This window comes from Amblyraja radiata, chromosome 20 (assembly GCF_010909765.2).
Source record: "Amblyraja radiata isolate CabotCenter1 chromosome 20, sAmbRad1.1.pri, whole genome shotgun sequence".
NCBI classification, from domain to species: Eukaryota; Metazoa; Chordata; class Chondrichthyes; order Rajiformes; family Rajidae; genus Amblyraja; species Amblyraja radiata.
This window is the reverse complement of record NC_045975.1, coordinates 2,384,496-2,402,376: the sequence shown is the minus strand read 5'-3', so window position 1 is coordinate 2,402,376 and position 17,881 is coordinate 2,384,496. Positions and strand designations below refer to the sequence as shown.

Here is a 17,881-nt window from a genome sequence, read left to right as displayed (position 1 = left end):
ACGGCTGTGGGGGGCCAAGTCGGTGGATATTTTTAAGACAGAGGTAGACAAATTCTTGATTAGAATGGGTGTCAAGGGTTATGGGGAGAATGCAGGAAATTGGGATTATGAGGCAGAGATCAGCCGTGATTGAATGACGGAGTAGACTCGATGGGCCGAATGGCCTAATTCTACTATAGTGTGTGAACTTGTGAAAGTATCTGTGTTTGACTGCAGAGTGAAAGCTGGGCTGGACCCAAATATGGCCCAGGACATTTGCCCGTCTCTCCCAATTACCCTCTCCTCCAGTCCCCTCCACGAGGGCACGAGATAGTGTGAATGCACAAAGTCTACTAGCCAGAGTAGGGGAATGCAATACCAGAGGACATGGGTTGAAGATGAGAGTGATTTCATATGAAGCCTTGGGGCAACTAATTCACACAGTGTAAGGAACCAACTGCTAGAGGAGGTAGTTGAGGCAGGTAGTTGTCGTGCCTATCCGTGTACCTGTCCAACTGTCTTATCTATCTTGTAATATAATGATATGCATATAATGTGTACATGTATATTGTATACATGGCCATGCATTTGATGTACATGGATAGGACAAGTTTACAGGGATATTTAAGGCAGAGATAGATAAATTCTTGATTAGTGCGGGTGTCAGGGGATATGGGGAGAAGGCAGGAGAATGGGGTTAGGGGGGAGAGATAGATCAGCCATGCCGTGATCGAATGCCGGAGTAGACTTGATGGGCCGAATGGCCTCATTCTTCTCCTATCACTTATGACCGTCTACGTTAAACAAAAGCAAGCGGCAGGTTTTTAAAACCTTAATGACATGGGCCAAACGCAGGCTGGTGGGACGAGTGTAGATGGTGCGTCTTGTTCGGCATGGGCAAGATGGGCCGAAGGGCCTGTTTCCGCGCTGACCCCCCCCCCCCCCCCCCCCACACACACACACACACAACAAACACAAGGGAGGGTTCGTGTTTATTTTCAACACCTTTATTACCATTACACAATAGAGGCAATATGTATAACATATTCAGCTAGTGAACTCCAGATGACTGTTCCCTCTCCCTTCTCTCCCCTCCCTTCTCCCCTCTCTCCCCTCCTCTCCCCTCTCCCCTCCCCCTTCCCCCCTCGCGGGTTTTAGTTGCATGCAATGGGGGTGCGGGGTGAGCGTCCCCCCCCCCCCTGCATGTTACCTGCATGTTACCTGCACATTGCGTGTAAAAGCAACGGGATTTTTTTTATTTTACAGCCAAACAGCCAACAGGTGGGGAACAGCTCGAGTTGGTTTGTCGATGTAAATCCCAGGGGAATAAAATTAAGACTAGTGAGGATTGATGACAGCACCTTGACTTTTTTTTTTTTTTTTTATTCCAACGCCACGGGTAAAGCAATCAACAAAGATAATACTAAGAAGGAGTATAACCACTTTACTGGCGAATGTAAACGGATGGTGTCATGGGCTTTTTTTTTTACCCCCCCAATGGACATGTTGGAACCGGGCCATCTCAGCAGCATGCATTTATTATTTACGATTATTCTTGAAAACTTTCGGGTCAAGTCTTGGCAAAAGTCACGCAACAAGCCACGATACTCTGAAGAATGTAATACAGGCTGGTTGGTTGTTTGTTTGTGCGCGAAATGGTCCTTTCTCCCCCCCCCCCCCCCCCCCCCCCCCCCGCCCCCCAACACACACACTTCCTCGGGCCATGGACATGTTCAATAAATAGACCGTACAACCACTTTTTTTTTTAACGGTATAAACTTCATTTACACATGCAGTCCATAAAATTAGTATTGTGTATCATCTCGACGGAATAAATTACCCTGTATGTAATATATACAAATAGATTACTTCTCAATAAAATCTATATACACCAATTTATTATCTCCCCCTCTTAAAGGTGAGCGTACATACACACGACGTGTCTATCCGTATAAACCTCCACCCAATCTTCTTCCTACTATCCATGGTTAGAGCTCGCACATAGGATTGGCTGGTTCTACACTGCGAATTCCAATGTTTCTTGTCTATCCCTCTGCAGCCTTCGTTGGTGAAACCCTTGGGGTTACATTTGGTCTCGTAAAAGTACTGCTTAAGTTGGCCGTTCTGGACGAGGATTTTTTCCAAGACGCTGACCGTCTGGCCAGACATGTCCACGGCAGTCTTCTTCTTGTCGGCCGTCACCCACTGACTGATGCTGTCACACACACTCAGCTCCCCTCTCCTCCCCGGGTCGGAGTGGCGCCGGACCCGCGCCGACATGTTGGCCGCTTCCAAGTAGTTCCTGTACTCTTCCATCAGGAAGAGCAGGGGCGGCTCCAGAGGCACTTGGCCGCTCAACATCACCCGCGACGAGTACAGGTCGACTTCCTTGTTGCCTCCGCCGTCGCTGTCGCTGTCGCTCGCCGGTCTCTCCGGCTCGTCCACCTCCTCCAGCAGTTCCTCCAGTACATGTTCCACCGTCTGGGCCAGCGCTCCCAGCCCGCGGGCCGGTCCCATCCCGTCTCTCGCCCCGTCCGGTCGCCCGGGGTAGAAGGAGGCGCCGGCTTCTTTCATCGGGGCTGCTTGCGGACAACCGAAATATGAGATGACCATAGCCAGGACCAAGATGACCATTACTCCCTTCACCCGGCGGGACTGTGGGCGACACAAGAAGAAAGGGACACCACGTTACAGCAACAGCAAATACAACAACAAACTTAGTATTATTGACAATACAACTCGTTATGTTGCCATTATTATTTCCCCTGGGACCGCGTGGGTTTTTCTCCGGGTGCTCCAGTTTCCTCCCACACCCCATCCAGTCTTTGAGAAGTTGGAAAATATTGATCACATCGAATGGCGGTGCTGGTTCGAAGGGCCGAATGGCCTACTCCTGCACCTATTGTCTATTGTCTATTGATGATCAGTCTGAAGAAGGGTCTCGACCCAAAACGTCACCCATTCCTCCACTCCAGAGATGCTGCCTGTCCCGCTGAGTTACTCCAGCATTTTGTGTCTATCTTTGGGTTGCTCCCTGCCGACATTGGCGGGTCACCAGATGCCCAAATGGGGGCAGCTGCTAGAGTTCTTGTCTCACAGCGACAGAGATCCGGGTTCGATCCTGGAATGAACTCACCGAGTCCACGCGTCACCCTAGTTAGTTCTATGTAGTCCCATTTGATCACCCACTCCCTACACACCGGGGGGGGGGGGGGGGGGGGGGGGCAATTTACAGAGGGCCAATTAACCTACACACCCGCACGTCTTTGGGGTGTGGGAGGAAACCGGAGCACCCGGAGAAAACCCCACGCGGTCACAGGGGGAACGTACAAAGTCCACACACAAACAGCATTCGTGGTCAGGATCGAACCCTGGTCTCTGGCGCTGTGAAGCAGCTGCGGCACCCTGCTGCAAGTTAATATTCCTGCAGGAACTAACATTTCCCCCAAGGCATTTGTCCCAGAAATAGTAAAGGTAATCGAACATAGTACAGCGCGGGGAGCGGCCCTTCGGCCCACAATGTCCGTGCTGAACATGATGATGCCAAGACCAACTCTTATCTGCCAGCACGTGAGCCATATCCCTCCATTCCCCTGCATATCCATGTGCCGATCCAAAAGCCTCTTAAACACCACTATGGTATCTGCCTCCACCACCACCCCTGGCAGCGAGTTCCAGTCACCCACCTGTGTAAAACATCTTCTCCTTTAAACGTTGCCCCTCTCACCTTAAAGCTGTGCCCTCTAGTCTTTGTCATCTCCAATCTTGCCCCCCCCCCCCCCCTCATCTCCTTTATATTTAATGTATGGACCACACATAGGGCGCCAAGATATTTTAATACCAAGTAATACATGTGGCCATTAATGCCAGTGTCGGTAACATCTGGCGCTGTTTCAATTAACGGCACTGAATTCAACAAAGTAACGCCCGATTGTTTTCTTTTTGTTCATACGTATGACTCTCTTAGCACCATCGATAAGGATCAATCGCCAATATCAACATGTTCGCGTCTGAACACAGAGCACGGGATCTCCGAACACCGGTAATGTCGAAAGGTTTCCACACAAGTTGGAAAGTTTCCACACACTTGAAAGTTTAATGCACATTGAAAACTTGCCACACTTTGAAAAGCCACATGTAGACCATTGGGAACACGAAGTGGGGGGAGGGGGGGGGGGTACATGGACCACCTACTATACACCTTGAAAGTTGCTGAATTTCCGGCTATTTCCGCTTTTCCAACTGACCGAATTATGTAATTCACACATCGCGGAAACAGGCCATTCGGCCCAACTTCCCCGTGCCGCCCAAGATGCCCCGCCTACACTAGTCTGCCGAATAGAATATTTAAGGTCGAATCAAACATTCAACCAGACTCTTCACAAACTTTTACAAAGAAAAAAAACCCTCCAACTGAACACAGATTCCGGAAATGCAACATTTACAGTAAAATCCTAACGTATTTGTACTGAAGTAACTTCAGCATCAACGGAACTTGTATTTGAGACTAGGCAGAAAAACTAATTTGAAACACAGACCACGACAAATGCAACAGTCATGAAAAAACAGGATTATTATTTTTCTTTTTGTAAACAGGAACCTACGTCCCAAGGTGGGAATATGAAATATTCCAGGTCTTGGCTTTAAGGCGAGGTGGGCAACGTTGAGAGGAGACGTCTGGGGGCAAGTTTGTTTTTACACAGAGGGTGGCGGTGGAGGCGTTTGAAAGACCTCTAGAAAGACGCATGGACATGCATGGAATGGGGGGATTGGGATTATGTGCAGACAGAGGAGATTAGTTTAACCTGGCATCATGTTTAGCACGGGCAACGAGGGCCGAAGGGCCTGTTCCTGTGCAAGAAGGAACTGCAGATGCTGGATTAAATCGAAGGTAGACACAAAATGCTGTCAGGCAGCATCTCCGGAGAGAAGGAATGGGCGACGTTGCGGGTCGAGACCCTTCTTCAGACCTGTTCCTGTCCAGAATTCCATATTAATAATTTTACTGAGCGTGCCATAGATAATACTGGCAGCTTCACGACATAAAACACGCCCAGAAAAACTACACTCGTTCTCGCTGCGAGTAGCCACATTATGTGGTATTATTTCTCCACTGGGAACCTAACGGCCTGAGATCCACGTGAATACTCAGAAGGCCAAACGCTTTTAGCTTAGATTATCGATACAGCGCGGAAACAGGCCCTTCGGCCCACCGAGTCCATGCCGACCAGCGATCCCCGCACGCTAACACTATCCTACACGCTGAATGAGTGTAGGAAATGCTGCTGGATCCCGGATAGGTCGGGATCGGTGCCGTTATGGGAATTTCAATAAACTTCCGGAGGCAATGTGATCCCGGTAGGTATCGACATGTGTAAATGAAGCTTGTGTTTGGGAAGGTGGAGAGAGCGGCTGGATGACGAGGCGAGGCAGCATCGAGTATATTAGTCTTGTGGGTACTACGGGTTTAGTGTAGTTTAGAGTGAGACACAACATGGAAACGGGCCCTTCGGCCCACCGAGTCCACGCCGATCACTGATCATCTGTTCACACTAGTTCTAGCTTTTCCCACTTTCACATCACTATTTACACACGAGGGGCTATTTACAGAGCTCAATTAGAAACATAGAAACATAGACAATGGGTGCAGGAGTAGGCCATTCGGCCCTTCGAGCATGCACCGCCATTCAATATGATCATGGCTGATCATCCAACTCAGTATCCTGTACCTGCCTTCTCTCCATACCCCCTGATCCCTTTAGTCACAAGGGACACATCTAACTCCCTCTTAAATATAGCCAATGAACTGGCCTCAACTACCTTCTGTGGCAGAGAATTCCACAGACTCACCACTCTCTGTGTGAAAATGAACCTACAACCGACACACGACACAGAGTGCTGGAGTAACTCAGCGGGTCATGCAGCATCTCTGGAGAACATGGATAGGCAATGCTTCGGATCGGGACCCTTCTTCGGAGTCAGTCCATGTTCTCCAGAGACGCTGCCTGACTCCCTGAGTTAATCCGGCACTTCGTGTCTTTTTCTGTAAACCAGCATCTGCAGTTTTTGGTGTCTCCAACCTACAAACCGGTGGGCCCTTGGGAGTGTGGCCGGAAACCGGAGCACCCGGAGGAAACCCACGCAGGTCACGGGGGAAACGTGCAAACTCCACACGGACAGCACCCGAGGTCAGGATCGAACCCGGGTCTCTGGCGCAGTGAGGCAGCAACTCTACCGCTACGACAATAACTAGTGACAACACAGGGGCCAAGGGCAAGGACTAGTTCACTGAAGGTTGATTATAGAATATAGACGTGACTCCTTCCCGCATCTACAAGCCCAGCGCTACGATGCTGACCACCAGTGATCAGGTACATTCGAAGAATTTTAATACATTTAAACGTGGACAGTTTTGTGACCGACCCTTCGCGGCCGAGTTTAATGTAGTTTAGAGATAGCACGGAAACAGGCCCTTCGACCCACCCGCTAGGGGGATTCTACGGGAATTCTAAGTCCGTGCCAAGGGGATTCTATTGTGTAGGAAGAAACTGCAGATGCTGGTTTATACTGAAAATAGGGTCAAAATGCTGGAGTAACTCAGTGGGACCGGCGGCATCGCTGGTGAGAGGGAATGGGTGACGTTGCGGGTCGAGACCCTTCTTCAGACAGAGAATCAGGGGAGAGGGGAGATACAGAAATAAGGAAGGGTGGGGTGTGAAAACGAGACATTAAAAGAGATGGGGTCAAGGAAAATGTAGAATAGACCATTGTTAGCTGAGAGGAATTGGCAACCAAGCAAACGGATGAAATGTAGTCAGTGACAGTCAGACTGGGCGGAGAACGGGGAATGGGGAGGGATGGAGAGAGAGAGAGGGGGGGGGGGGGGAGCAAGGGCCTGACCCGCTGAGTTACTCCAGCACTCTGTGAAACGTCACCTATCCGTGTTCTCCACAGATGCTGCCTGACCCGCTGAGTTACTCCAGCACTCTGTGAAACGTCACCTATCCATGTTCTCCACAGATGCTGCCTGACCCGCTGAGTTACTCCAGCACTCTGTGTCTGTCGAGGGGATTCTATTTGCCGGCGAGACAAAAATGCGATCGTATCACAGGGCAAATATTCGTGGGTGAAAAATATGTGGGCGAATAAATAATGGAGTGGACATTGAGATTTACAGCGTCGTGTCTCATTGCATCAAGGGCATCTGTTACCGAGTGAACCCCGCCAATATAAACGCCGCCGTGTATTAAAGCCACGGGCATGACTTCATTTATCCCACGCACTAAAACAAAGCACCGCACCGTTCCCGCTTCACTTGTCACCGCTTGTACAGTATTGCCGCGAGTATTATCACATTTAGCAGAGCACGTATAGCAGCAACCTTAACACCAATTAGTATTGAAATGTATTCAAGAGAGAGTCAGATTTAGCTCTAAGGGGCTAACGGAATCCAGGCGATATGGGGAGAAGGCAGGAACGGGGTACTGATTGGGGATGATCAGCCATGATCACATTGAATGGTGGTGTTGGCTCGATGGGCCGAATGGCCTACTCCTGCACCTATTGTCTATTGGCTGTGTGTTTCTAATCGTGTAGGCTGCATCGGATCAAATCCTGTTCATTCCACTCGGGGAGTGAGGGGGTGTTTGCGAGGAAGTTTGAAACGCGGCCAGTCGCTTCGCGACGTTGCCCCGGGAGCTGGGGGTGAGGGAGCAGCGCGGGTCTGAACCCCCCCTCTCCCCCTCCCTCCCCCTCCCTCCCCCACCCCACCCACACCCCGGGGGTCCAGCGGGAGAGGTGCTACTTCCCCGGCACCGGCAGCATCTCGCCACAGCTTCGGCAGCGGTTTACCGAGACCTATCATTCCACCGGCACTAAAACAGGGGAAGACTGAAACATTCCTTTGTTCCCGTCTCTCTCCCCCCCTCCCTCCCTCCCTCCATCCCTCTCCCCTCTCCCCCCTCCCCTCTCCCTCCCTCCCCTCTCCCCCCTCCCCTCTCCCCTCTCTCCTCTCCACCCTCCCCTCTCCCCCCTCACCTCTCCACCCGCGACCGCCACACCACCTCTCTCTCCATATCTCACATCTATTGTCTAATTCCCAATCTGTGGCTTTTGTCCACCCAACCGCATAACAAACCTCCACTCGTCTGTGTCCACCTATCACTCGCCAGGCTTTGTCATGCCCCCCCCCCCCCCACCCCCTCTCTCCCAGCTTTATACCCCCCACCCCCACCCAAGTACAGTCTGAAGAAGGGTCCCGACCCGAAACATCACCTATCCATGTTCTCCACAGCTGCTGCCTGACCCGCTGAGTTACTCCAGCACTCTGTGTTCCACGCAAGATGCCAGCGTGTGCAAGTTCCTTGTGTCTCCCTCGGCCACCACCGCTACTCTGCTGGCGGCTGGAGACTGACACCGCCGCTAATGCTCCAACTCACAGGACTTGCTCCCGCCCTCTTTTAAAGAAACTCTCCTTCAATCGAGACAAGGAGAACGCCTCCAGTCCACGCCCTCACAGCGGCGCTGTTCGTAGGAACACACAGATATAGAGAGAAAATAGGTGTTCAAGAAGGTACTGCAGATGCTGGAAAATTGAAGGTAGTCAAAAATGCTGGAGAAACTCAGCGGGTGCAGCAGCATCTATGGAGCGAAGGAAATAGGCAACGTTTCGGGCCGAAACCCTGAAGGAAATAGGCAACGTTTCGGGCAGAAACCCGGAAGGGTTTCGGCCCGAAACGTTGCCTATTTCCTTCGCTCCATAGATGCTGCTGCACCCGCTGAGTTTCTCCAGCATTTTTGTGTACCTTAGAGAAAACAGGTGCAGGAGTGGCTGATCATCCCCAATCAGTACCCCGTTCCTGCTTTCTCCCCATATCCCTTGATTCCGTCAGCCCTAACAGTTAAACCTAACTCCCTCTTGAATACATTATAACTCGTTCTCACCTCGCCCACAGCTAGCAATGGCCCGTTCTTTTCATCACCGTTATTTCCTCGCCTATCTTTCATTCATTTGTTCTATATCTCTGGTCTCCCTCTCCCCTCACTCTCAGTCTGAAGAAGGGTCTCGACCCGAAACGTCGCCCATTCCTTCTCTCCAGAGATGCTGCCTGTCCCGCTGAGTGACTCCAGCTTCGTGTGTCCCACCTGTGCCACCTGTCCCACCTGTGCCCAGGTGTCACCAAATCACCTGCATCTCTAGAACCTTCTCGTTAGTTCACGAAACGAGACCTGATTGGATAACTTTGGGGTTACCTTTGAGTTTTAGAACCATGGGATCTCACAGCAGGGAAACAGGCCCTTCAGCCCATCTAGCCCATGCCGACCAACATGCCCATCCACGCTAGTCCCACCTGCCCGCGCCTGGCCCATATCCTTCAAGACATTTTCTGTGCTTGTACCTGTCTAAGTGTCTTTTAGACATTTGGACAGGAGCAATTCATGGCTCAATGGTACTTGAAAACACATCTTCCTAAAGTCCTCGTTCCTCATTCACTATTGTTCCTCCATTAATGTCAATATGATATCGGGGATGCATGGTTCAAGAGTTAGACCAAGAGTTAGCACTAATGAGTCGGGTTAGTAATAATTAGTGCGACCTTCTTTCCCCAACGTTGGGCCAGGCGCCCCGATGCCACGTTGACCCGCTTGCTCCTACTCGCCTGTTCCGCGAGTTTGTATATGGAGTTGAGCAGTACATGTCAAACATCTACTTCAGCTAGTTTGGCCCATAACCCCCCCCCCAAACCCTGTCCATGTAGGGCCGGAGTAACTCAGCGGGCGTGGCAGCATCTGTGGAGAACATGGATAGGTGACGTTTCACAGAGTGCTGGAGTAACTCAGCGGGTCAGGCAGCAACTGTGGAGAACATGGATAGGTGACGTTTCACAGAGTGCTGGAGTAACTCAGCGGGTCAGGCAGCATCTGTGGAGAACATGGATAGGTGACGTTTCACAGAGTGTTGGCGCAACTCCGTGGGTCAGGCAACATCTCTGGAGAACATGGACAGGTGATGTTTCTGGTCGCGACCTTTCTTCATGCACCTGTCCATATGTGTTTTCTCTGTTCTTGTGTACAACGTTAAAGACGCCACTCGGTCCCACCTGCCCGCCGCGTTCCTGGGTCGATGTCCGACAAGGAGTTGATATTTTATGAATGGAGCAACGTGGATGGAGGCTGGGGTTGGGCGTTGGGACGAGAGCGCCCAGTGACCGGCACAAGGGCGAGATGATTCCTTCATGAGATGAGTCTCTCTCCCCCCCTAATCCCCGCTCACGGCGCGGCCCCTTTCACCCCCTCGCCCGCGGGCTGCCTCGCACCCAGTCTCAACGGCGGCGCCTTCGGACAATGGACGTCCCACCTAAGTAGCAGAATTGACCATCCAAACACGTGTCCGCCTAGGACAGGTGCAGGAAGCAACTGCAGATGCTGGTTTACACCGAAGATAGAGGCAAGAAGCTGGAGTAACTCAGCGGGACAGGCAGCATCTCTGGAGGGAAGGAATGGGTCGAGACCCTTCTTCAGACTGACCATGTGTAAGGGTCAAGAGCGAACAAGACCACGAGACCCTGACACTGGCCACGATGCCCGCCTGTCTCCTGCATCGATTTATGAATGAATGAATGAATGAATGAATGAATGGCACGTTGTATTTGCACAGAGCGGTGACACAGGGCAGCCAGCGCCAATACATTTACATCTCAGATGATGGATCTATTTATTCTGCACTTGCGTCATTGTAGCCGGGGACTTCTAAATTTAAACCAGTCTGAGTCGCTCCTTCCTTCAACAGCTTATTCTCTCGGCTCTCTACTGACGCGCGGATGGACCTCACACGCCAACCGCAGCCCCCAGTGTTAATAGTATTAGTTTAGAGAATCGGACATAAAACAGGCCATTCGGCCCACCGAGCCTATGTCGGCCATCAATCCCACTTTCTCATCCACTCCCCGCACACACTAGGGGAGGGGGTATGTTTACAGAGGGCCAATTGACCTACAAACCCGCCCGTCTTTGGCTTGTGGGGGGTAAACCGGAGGAAACCCACGCTGTCACAGGGAGAACGTGTAAGCTCCACACAGACAGCACCCGAGGTCAGGATTGAACCCGGGACTCTGGCGCAGTAAGGTGGCGGCTCCACTCGTTGCTCTGCTGCGCTGCAACTTGTCTTAACCTGAAGAAGGGTCTCGACCTGAAACGCCACATATTCCTTCTCTCCAGAGATGCCTCACCCGCTGAATTACTCCAGCGTTTTGTGTCCATCTACCCTCCGTGAATCTTTACCTAACAAAAGGCGACACAAAAGTTGTCGTGCCCCCCCCCCCCCCCCCCAAAGTAAACCTGCCGCCCGGAGCTTCCAGCGGGTCAGGCAGCATCTGTGGAGAACATGGATAGGTGACGTTTCACAGAGTGCTGGAGTAACTCAGCGGGTCAGGCAGCATCTGTGGAGAACATGGATAGGTGACGTTTCACACAGTGCTGGAGTAACTCAGCGGGTCAGGCAGCATCTCTGGAGAACATGGATAGGTGACGTTTCGGGCGTGGACCCTTCTTCAGACTCCAGCTCCTTCAGCGTTTTGTTTCTGTCGGTTCAAATCAGCTTCGCCAGTTGCTTCCTGCATATTTCCTTTGTCTCTCCGCCTCTCCCATTTGCAGCAGGTTGTGTTGCAATTGCCTTAAATCCTTTAATGCAGGGCTTCGGCGTTTCACAGGGTACAGACCCACTACCAATACATTCGAGTGTTAACAGTGTGAATGTTGAATTCTCCAATTTCAAGTAACCCTGACATTCCCTTTTCGCTCCGTTCCTCCCCCACCCTACTAGTCATCCTGCTAGTTCCACTGTTCGCATCCTTCGTTATCACCTCTCCCAAAGCCAACAATGGAGCATTGTGGACTCTACCTCTCCTCGCCCATCGGCGCCGGCTCTGATTTGTTCCGCAGCTTTTCATACCTCTAGTTTCCCTCTCCCCTGACTCTCAGTCCCAAGAAGGGTCTCGACCCGACATGTCACCTATGCCTTTTCTCCAGACATGCTGCCTGACTCGCGGAGTTACTCCAGCATGTCGGTGTAATCCAGCACCTGCAGTTCTTTCCTGCAACACGCATTTGAGTTTTGGTTTTTGTACTTCCAAGTTTTCTGGAGAGAAGGAATAGGTGACGTTTCGGGTGGAGACCTTCATCAGTCTGAGGGTCAGGGCAGGGGGAAACTCGAGGTCCGGGGAGCCACAAAACCAAGCAGACTCTGCATCGACGACTCGGGAAAGGTGGAGCCAACAACGCTCCATTGTGGGCAGGGGGCGAGGTGAGAACGAAGGGTGAAATTTGCAAGATGACTAGGGTGGGGGGTATGTGGGGGGGGGGGGGGGTGTCGGAGAGAGGGAGGGAATGAGGGAAGACAATACGTGATTACAATCGATCCATTTACAGTGTTATCGATACATGATGAGGGAACAATGCAAAGTAAAGCCAACAATGTCCGATCAAAAATGTCCGATCAAAGATAGTCCGAGGGTAGACGGTAGTTCAGCACCGCTCTCTGGTTGTGGGAGGACGGTTCAGTTGCCTGATAACAGCCGGGAAGAAACTGTCCCTGAATCTGGAGGTGTGCGTTTTCAAGTACTCGAAGTTACAGAAGGTTGAGCATTTTGTGTCTTCGTTGTAAACTCGCACACACAGAGTTCCTTTCTACACTTCCAAGTTGTCTCCCCGTATGTGGAGTCGTCACGCCCAAGCGCCGGGGGTCGGTCGGTAACTAACCAATCTTGACAAACACAAAATGCTGGAGTAACTCAGCGGGACAGGCAGGCAGCGTCTCTGGAGAGAAGGAATGGGTGACGTTTCGGGTCCCTTTGCCATGGCTCTCAGTCTGAAGAAGGGTCTCGACCCATTCCTTCTCTCCAGAGATGCTGCCTGCCTGTCCCGCTTAGTTACTCCAGCATTTTGTGTCTATCTTCGGTGTAAACCAGCATCCCGTTGTTTCTGCACTGTACACATAATGACCGACCCTGCCCCTTGCCCCGGGCAGAGCTGTCGACGCCCACACGGGGGCAGTGTTGATCGCGCTTGCGTCTGCTCGCTCTGCAGGAGGTCGCTGGGCCACAGATATCTGGCATTCTTCATACATCAGGGAACTAAACGTGAATGAGTGTGACCATGTATTTATTCACACGCGCGCACACACACACACTCACTCACTCACTCACTCACTCACACACACACACACACACACACACACTCACTCACTCACTCACTCACTCACACACACACACACACACACACACACACACACACACACACACTCACACTCACTCATACACACTCACACACACTCACATACACACACACACTCACACGCCCAAACACACACTCACACACACACACACACACACGTATGTGCACACTCACACACACACACACACGCACAAACACACTCGCACACATACACATACACGCATGTGCACACTCACACTCACACACACACATACACACACACGCACAAACACACTCACACACACACACACACATGTGCACACTCACTCACACACACACACACATGTGCACACTCACTCACACACACACTCACACACACACACACACACACACACACACACACACACACACACACTCACTCACACACACACACTCTCTCACGCACACACACACACACCCACACCCACACCCACACACTCACACTCACACTCACACTCACACTCACACTCACACACACACACACACACACACACACACTCACACACACGTATGTGCACACACACACACACACACACACACACACACACACACACACACACACACACACACACACACACACACACACACACACACACACACACACACACACACACACACACGGCGTGTTGTCGTTGTAACGAGTTGGCTACGATACCCACTCTTTGGGAAAGATCCCGTGCAAACTGGGACCAAACTAGACTCCACTGGGACACCCAGTCCCGTCTGATTCCCCGCCACAAACTCACGGCAACTTGGCTGGAAACTAGGCGGGAGTGCGGGGATGTTTGGAGCGTTAGTCCGGGGATGGGGGAGCGTTAGTCCGGGGATGGGGGAGCGAGGCGATCACTAACAAGGTTCATAAGTTGCACTTTGACCATAGCTCCCGCCGCGCCGACAGTCCGACCCGCAGCGTCAGTCTGGAAGCAGTCGGTCACTCGGTAACGTGGGAACAAGCGCAAGATGAGGGAACACTCAACAATTACTACTGACCTTCACGTAGAGTCGCCAGTGGACACGAAGCACCCGCCTGACTGACGCCTGATCTCCCCCCTTGCTTCAGTACATCCCCAGCCAGCAGTGTGTGAGCGTGGACCCGCTAAACGCTGCAGGTCCCAGATCAACCCGACCGCGCTTCGCTTCACATCTTGGTGGAAGGAGCAGTAGCGCGTTTGTTCAGAGAGAGGGAGCTTTGTACGGCTCGCTCCACTCCCCACTCCCCACTCCCCGCTCACTCCCCACTCCCCGCTCACTCCCCACTCCCCACTCCCCACTCACTCCCCGCTCATTCCCCACTCACTCACTCACTCACTCACTCACTCAGCGATCCTGGCGCGGCCGCACATCGGGTTTCCTATAAAATCTTGATGAGATCTCAAGAGTTAATGCGCCGCGAGATTCACCTGGCGAGTGTCATCCTGCAGGCAATACACACTGGCCATTGGACACAGAGCACTCCTTCATATCGCCACACACACTCACACACACTCACACTCACACTCACACTCACACTCACACTCACACTCACACTCACACTCACACTCACACTCACACACACACACACACACACACACACACACACACACACACACATACACATTCACACTCTCACACACACACACTCACACACACACACTCACACACACACACTCACACACACACACACACACACACACACACACACAGCTTGCTGTAGTTCCAATTCCAATTCATTGAGAGGACACGCACACACCACAAAGGCAGACGGGGGGAGAGGGGGGAGGGTGGGGAGGGGGAGGGGGGGGGGGGGGAGAATTGGCCGATATACAACAACTGGCGGTTTTAAATCAATCTAAAAGCTGGAGTAACTCAGCGGGTGAGGCAGCATCTATGGAGTGAAGGAAATAGGTGACGTTTCGGGTCGAGACCCTTCTTCAGACTGATGTGGAGTTGGGGGGGGGGGAGATAGACTGACGTCGAGACCCTTCTTCAGACTGATGTGGGGATGGGGGAGGGGCGGGTTCCCGGGCGGGTTCCCACCCCTCCCCCACCCCCACATCAGTCTGAAGAAGGGTCTCGACCCGAAATGTCACCTATTCCTTCTCTCCATAGACGCCCCCTCACCCGCTGAGTTCCTCCAGCATATTTTTGTCTACCTTCGATTTTTTTCCAGCATCTGCAAGTTCTTTCTTAAACTAAGCTTCTAAGAAGTGTGTCTGTGGATTCAAATCATCTTCGCCCCCAAGAATAACTTCTTCAGACTAGTTTGAGTCAGTCCAATTGCGAAAAAGGTCTCCGAGATCAACAGCGTTTAAATGCTCCCCTGTCCCTTGGGTTGCCTTTAGACTAAACGCACTTGAACTACATCGGATACAATAGTTGTCCTATTTAGAATTCAATCATCTTAATAACCGCATGGCTTATTAATGAAGGCCGGCGATTAAATGGCAAGTCGCCATTTCACAAAGTAACCCCGTGAACTACATTCGCCCGGATCTCGCTGCATCTTCACACCAATAATAAAAACACTGTAGCAGGACACACACAAGAGGAGTAAGTAAGTGGTCTAAAGGTGGACCCACCTTTGCAGAGTCGCGGTGTGAAATCGCATCAACACACGTTCATTTGCAAATTCTTCGCGTCTCTTCGGTTTCTTTGATCCGAGACAACTTGCCTTCACCCACCCCCTCCTGTTGACGGTAAATTATTGATAGCGGAAACTGCATGCTGGATGGACGTGGAGTAATACCATACTCAATAGACACAAGTTGCATTTGATATTCCGGGCGCGCCGTCGCTCCGTGTGTGTGCACGGGTTGTACATTGTGGGCGAGCGAGGCGCCTCCACACCCACACACTCCTCACTCCTCTCTCCTCTCTCCTCTCTCCTCTCTCCCACCGCCTACACTTCAAGCGAGGGAGGAAATCCCCTCAATATGTTAAACACAGTCCGTGACGCGACCGTTACAGTTCTCACGTGATTCTTGTTTTTTTTCCCAAAAAAACCCCCCACCAAATATTGAATAACTTCGACGCGAGCCCACATGATCACCCGGCGGGGATATTTAGTCGTCTATTTATTTATTTATTTTCTTGACAATTGATGTTTCAAACGCTCCGAACCTGCGCCCCAATCTGGTGTGGAAACCTCATCGCCAATTAACACTTTCGCAAAGTAATAATTACGACTCCCACGTAAAACCCTCACTGAGGTCTGGACATATTTTAACACCACTTAATGATATCACTTTGCTGGTTCACGATTCATCATTGTCTGACGAATAATGTTAAATTAATTAGCTGGCAAATAAACATTCGGTTCCAGCGTCACAACCCGAAACGTCACCTATCCATGTTCTCCACAGATGCTGCCTGACCCGCTGAGTTACTCCAGCACTTTGTGCCTTGTTTTGTAAACCAGCACCTGCAGTTCCTTGATTCCACCATCCTTCTCATGCCCCGCTCAATCGCATTCTCTGTATCAGACCACGAGAGGAATAGATCGGGTAGATCTCTTGTCCAGAGGACCAGAGGATACGGGTTTAAGGTGAAGGGGGAAAGATTTAATAGGAATCTGAAGGGTACCCTTTTCATACAAAGGGTGGTGAATTTCTGGAATTCTCTGCCACAGAGGGCAGTGGAGGCCAATATACTGGATGGATTTAAGAGAGAGTTAGATAGAGCTCGAGGGGCTAGTGGAGTCAAGGGATCTGGGGAGAAGGCAGGCACGGGTTATTGATTGTGGATGATCAGCCATGATCACAATGAATGGCGGTGCTGGCTCGAAGGGCCGAATGGCCTCCTCCTGCACCTATTTTCTATGTTTCTATGGTGTGTGTATGTACTAAGCTGCTAGAGGAGGTAGTTGAGGCTGGGACTATCCCAACGTTTAAGAAACAGTTAGACAGGTACATGGATAGGACAGGTTTGGAGGGATATGGACCAAGCGCAGGCAGGTGGGACGAGTGTAGCTGGGTCATGTTGGCCGGTGTGGGCCGATGGGCCTCTTACCACGCTGTATCACTCTAAGACTCTCCAAGAACCTTGAACGAGTTATAATTTCAAAATAAGCACAAAAGTTGATTTAATCAATTATGCCATTTGTTGGTTTATTGTTGAGGACTGTGTACACACCTGTTGCGCTGCACAAAGTAAGAATATATCCCCCCCTATAACACAGCGTGCAATAGCTCAGCGAGCCAGGCAACATCTCTGGTCGGATCGACAGACAATCTGAAGAAGAATCACGACCCGAAATGTCACCTATCCCTTTCTTCAGAGATGCTGCCTGACCCGCTGAGTTACTCCAACACTTTGAGTCTTTTTTTTTGTGGTAAACCAGCACCTGCTGTTCCTTGTGTCCACAAGAATGTAATTGTTCCGTTTCGGTACAAATGACAACCAAGTGTTCTTGTCTCTTGGTGTTGGAATCCGCAGCTGACCGCGTCCTTGCCCTAACTTAGTCAAGTGACGTCATTCACTTTATTAAGACACGCTGGTCATAGTTACATTATTGTGACTGAATGCGGAGATCATTGGTATGTTTGTGATAGGGACACGTTACACGGTCCATGGACATGGCACAGATGCTGCTATCGATTCGTTTAACATTAGCTGCATAGAAAATACACGTCAAAAATATCATCTTGCACACTTCACACCTTTGTTCAGGATATTG

At 51.1% G+C, this 17,881-nt stretch overlaps 1 protein-coding gene across 3 annotated transcripts; it reads right to left on the bottom strand.

Moving 5' to 3' along the window:
• Window positions 1-964: 964 nt before the first annotated feature.
• On the bottom strand, window positions 965-16,072 carry bdnf (brain derived neurotrophic factor). 3 transcript variants are annotated; one of them, XM_033038636.1, is made up of 2 exons: window positions 15,786-16,072; window positions 965-2,634 (listed from the first exon to the last, which is right to left on the bottom strand). In XM_033038636.1, the coding sequence occupies exon 2, from the start codon at window positions 2,611-2,613 to the stop codon at window positions 1,879-1,881; it is 735 nt and encodes a 244-aa protein (XP_032894527.1). In that variant the 5' UTR covers window positions 2,614-2,634; window positions 15,786-16,072; the 3' UTR covers window positions 965-1,878. The 3 variants fall into 3 exon arrangements, with proteins under 3 accessions (XP_032894527.1, XP_032894526.1, XP_032894528.1); XM_033038635.1 differs by lacking the exon at window positions 15,786-16,072 and adding an exon at window positions 14,218-14,474; XM_033038637.1 differs by lacking the exon at window positions 15,786-16,072 and adding an exon at window positions 8,254-8,395.
• Between the last annotated feature and the right edge of the window lie 1,809 nt (window positions 16,073-17,881).

Coding starts and splice junctions, on each gene's coding strand:
- bdnf (XM_033038636.1), bottom strand. CDS start 2,613: ATGGTCATCTTGGTCCTGGCTATGGTCATCTCATATTTCGGTTGTCCG.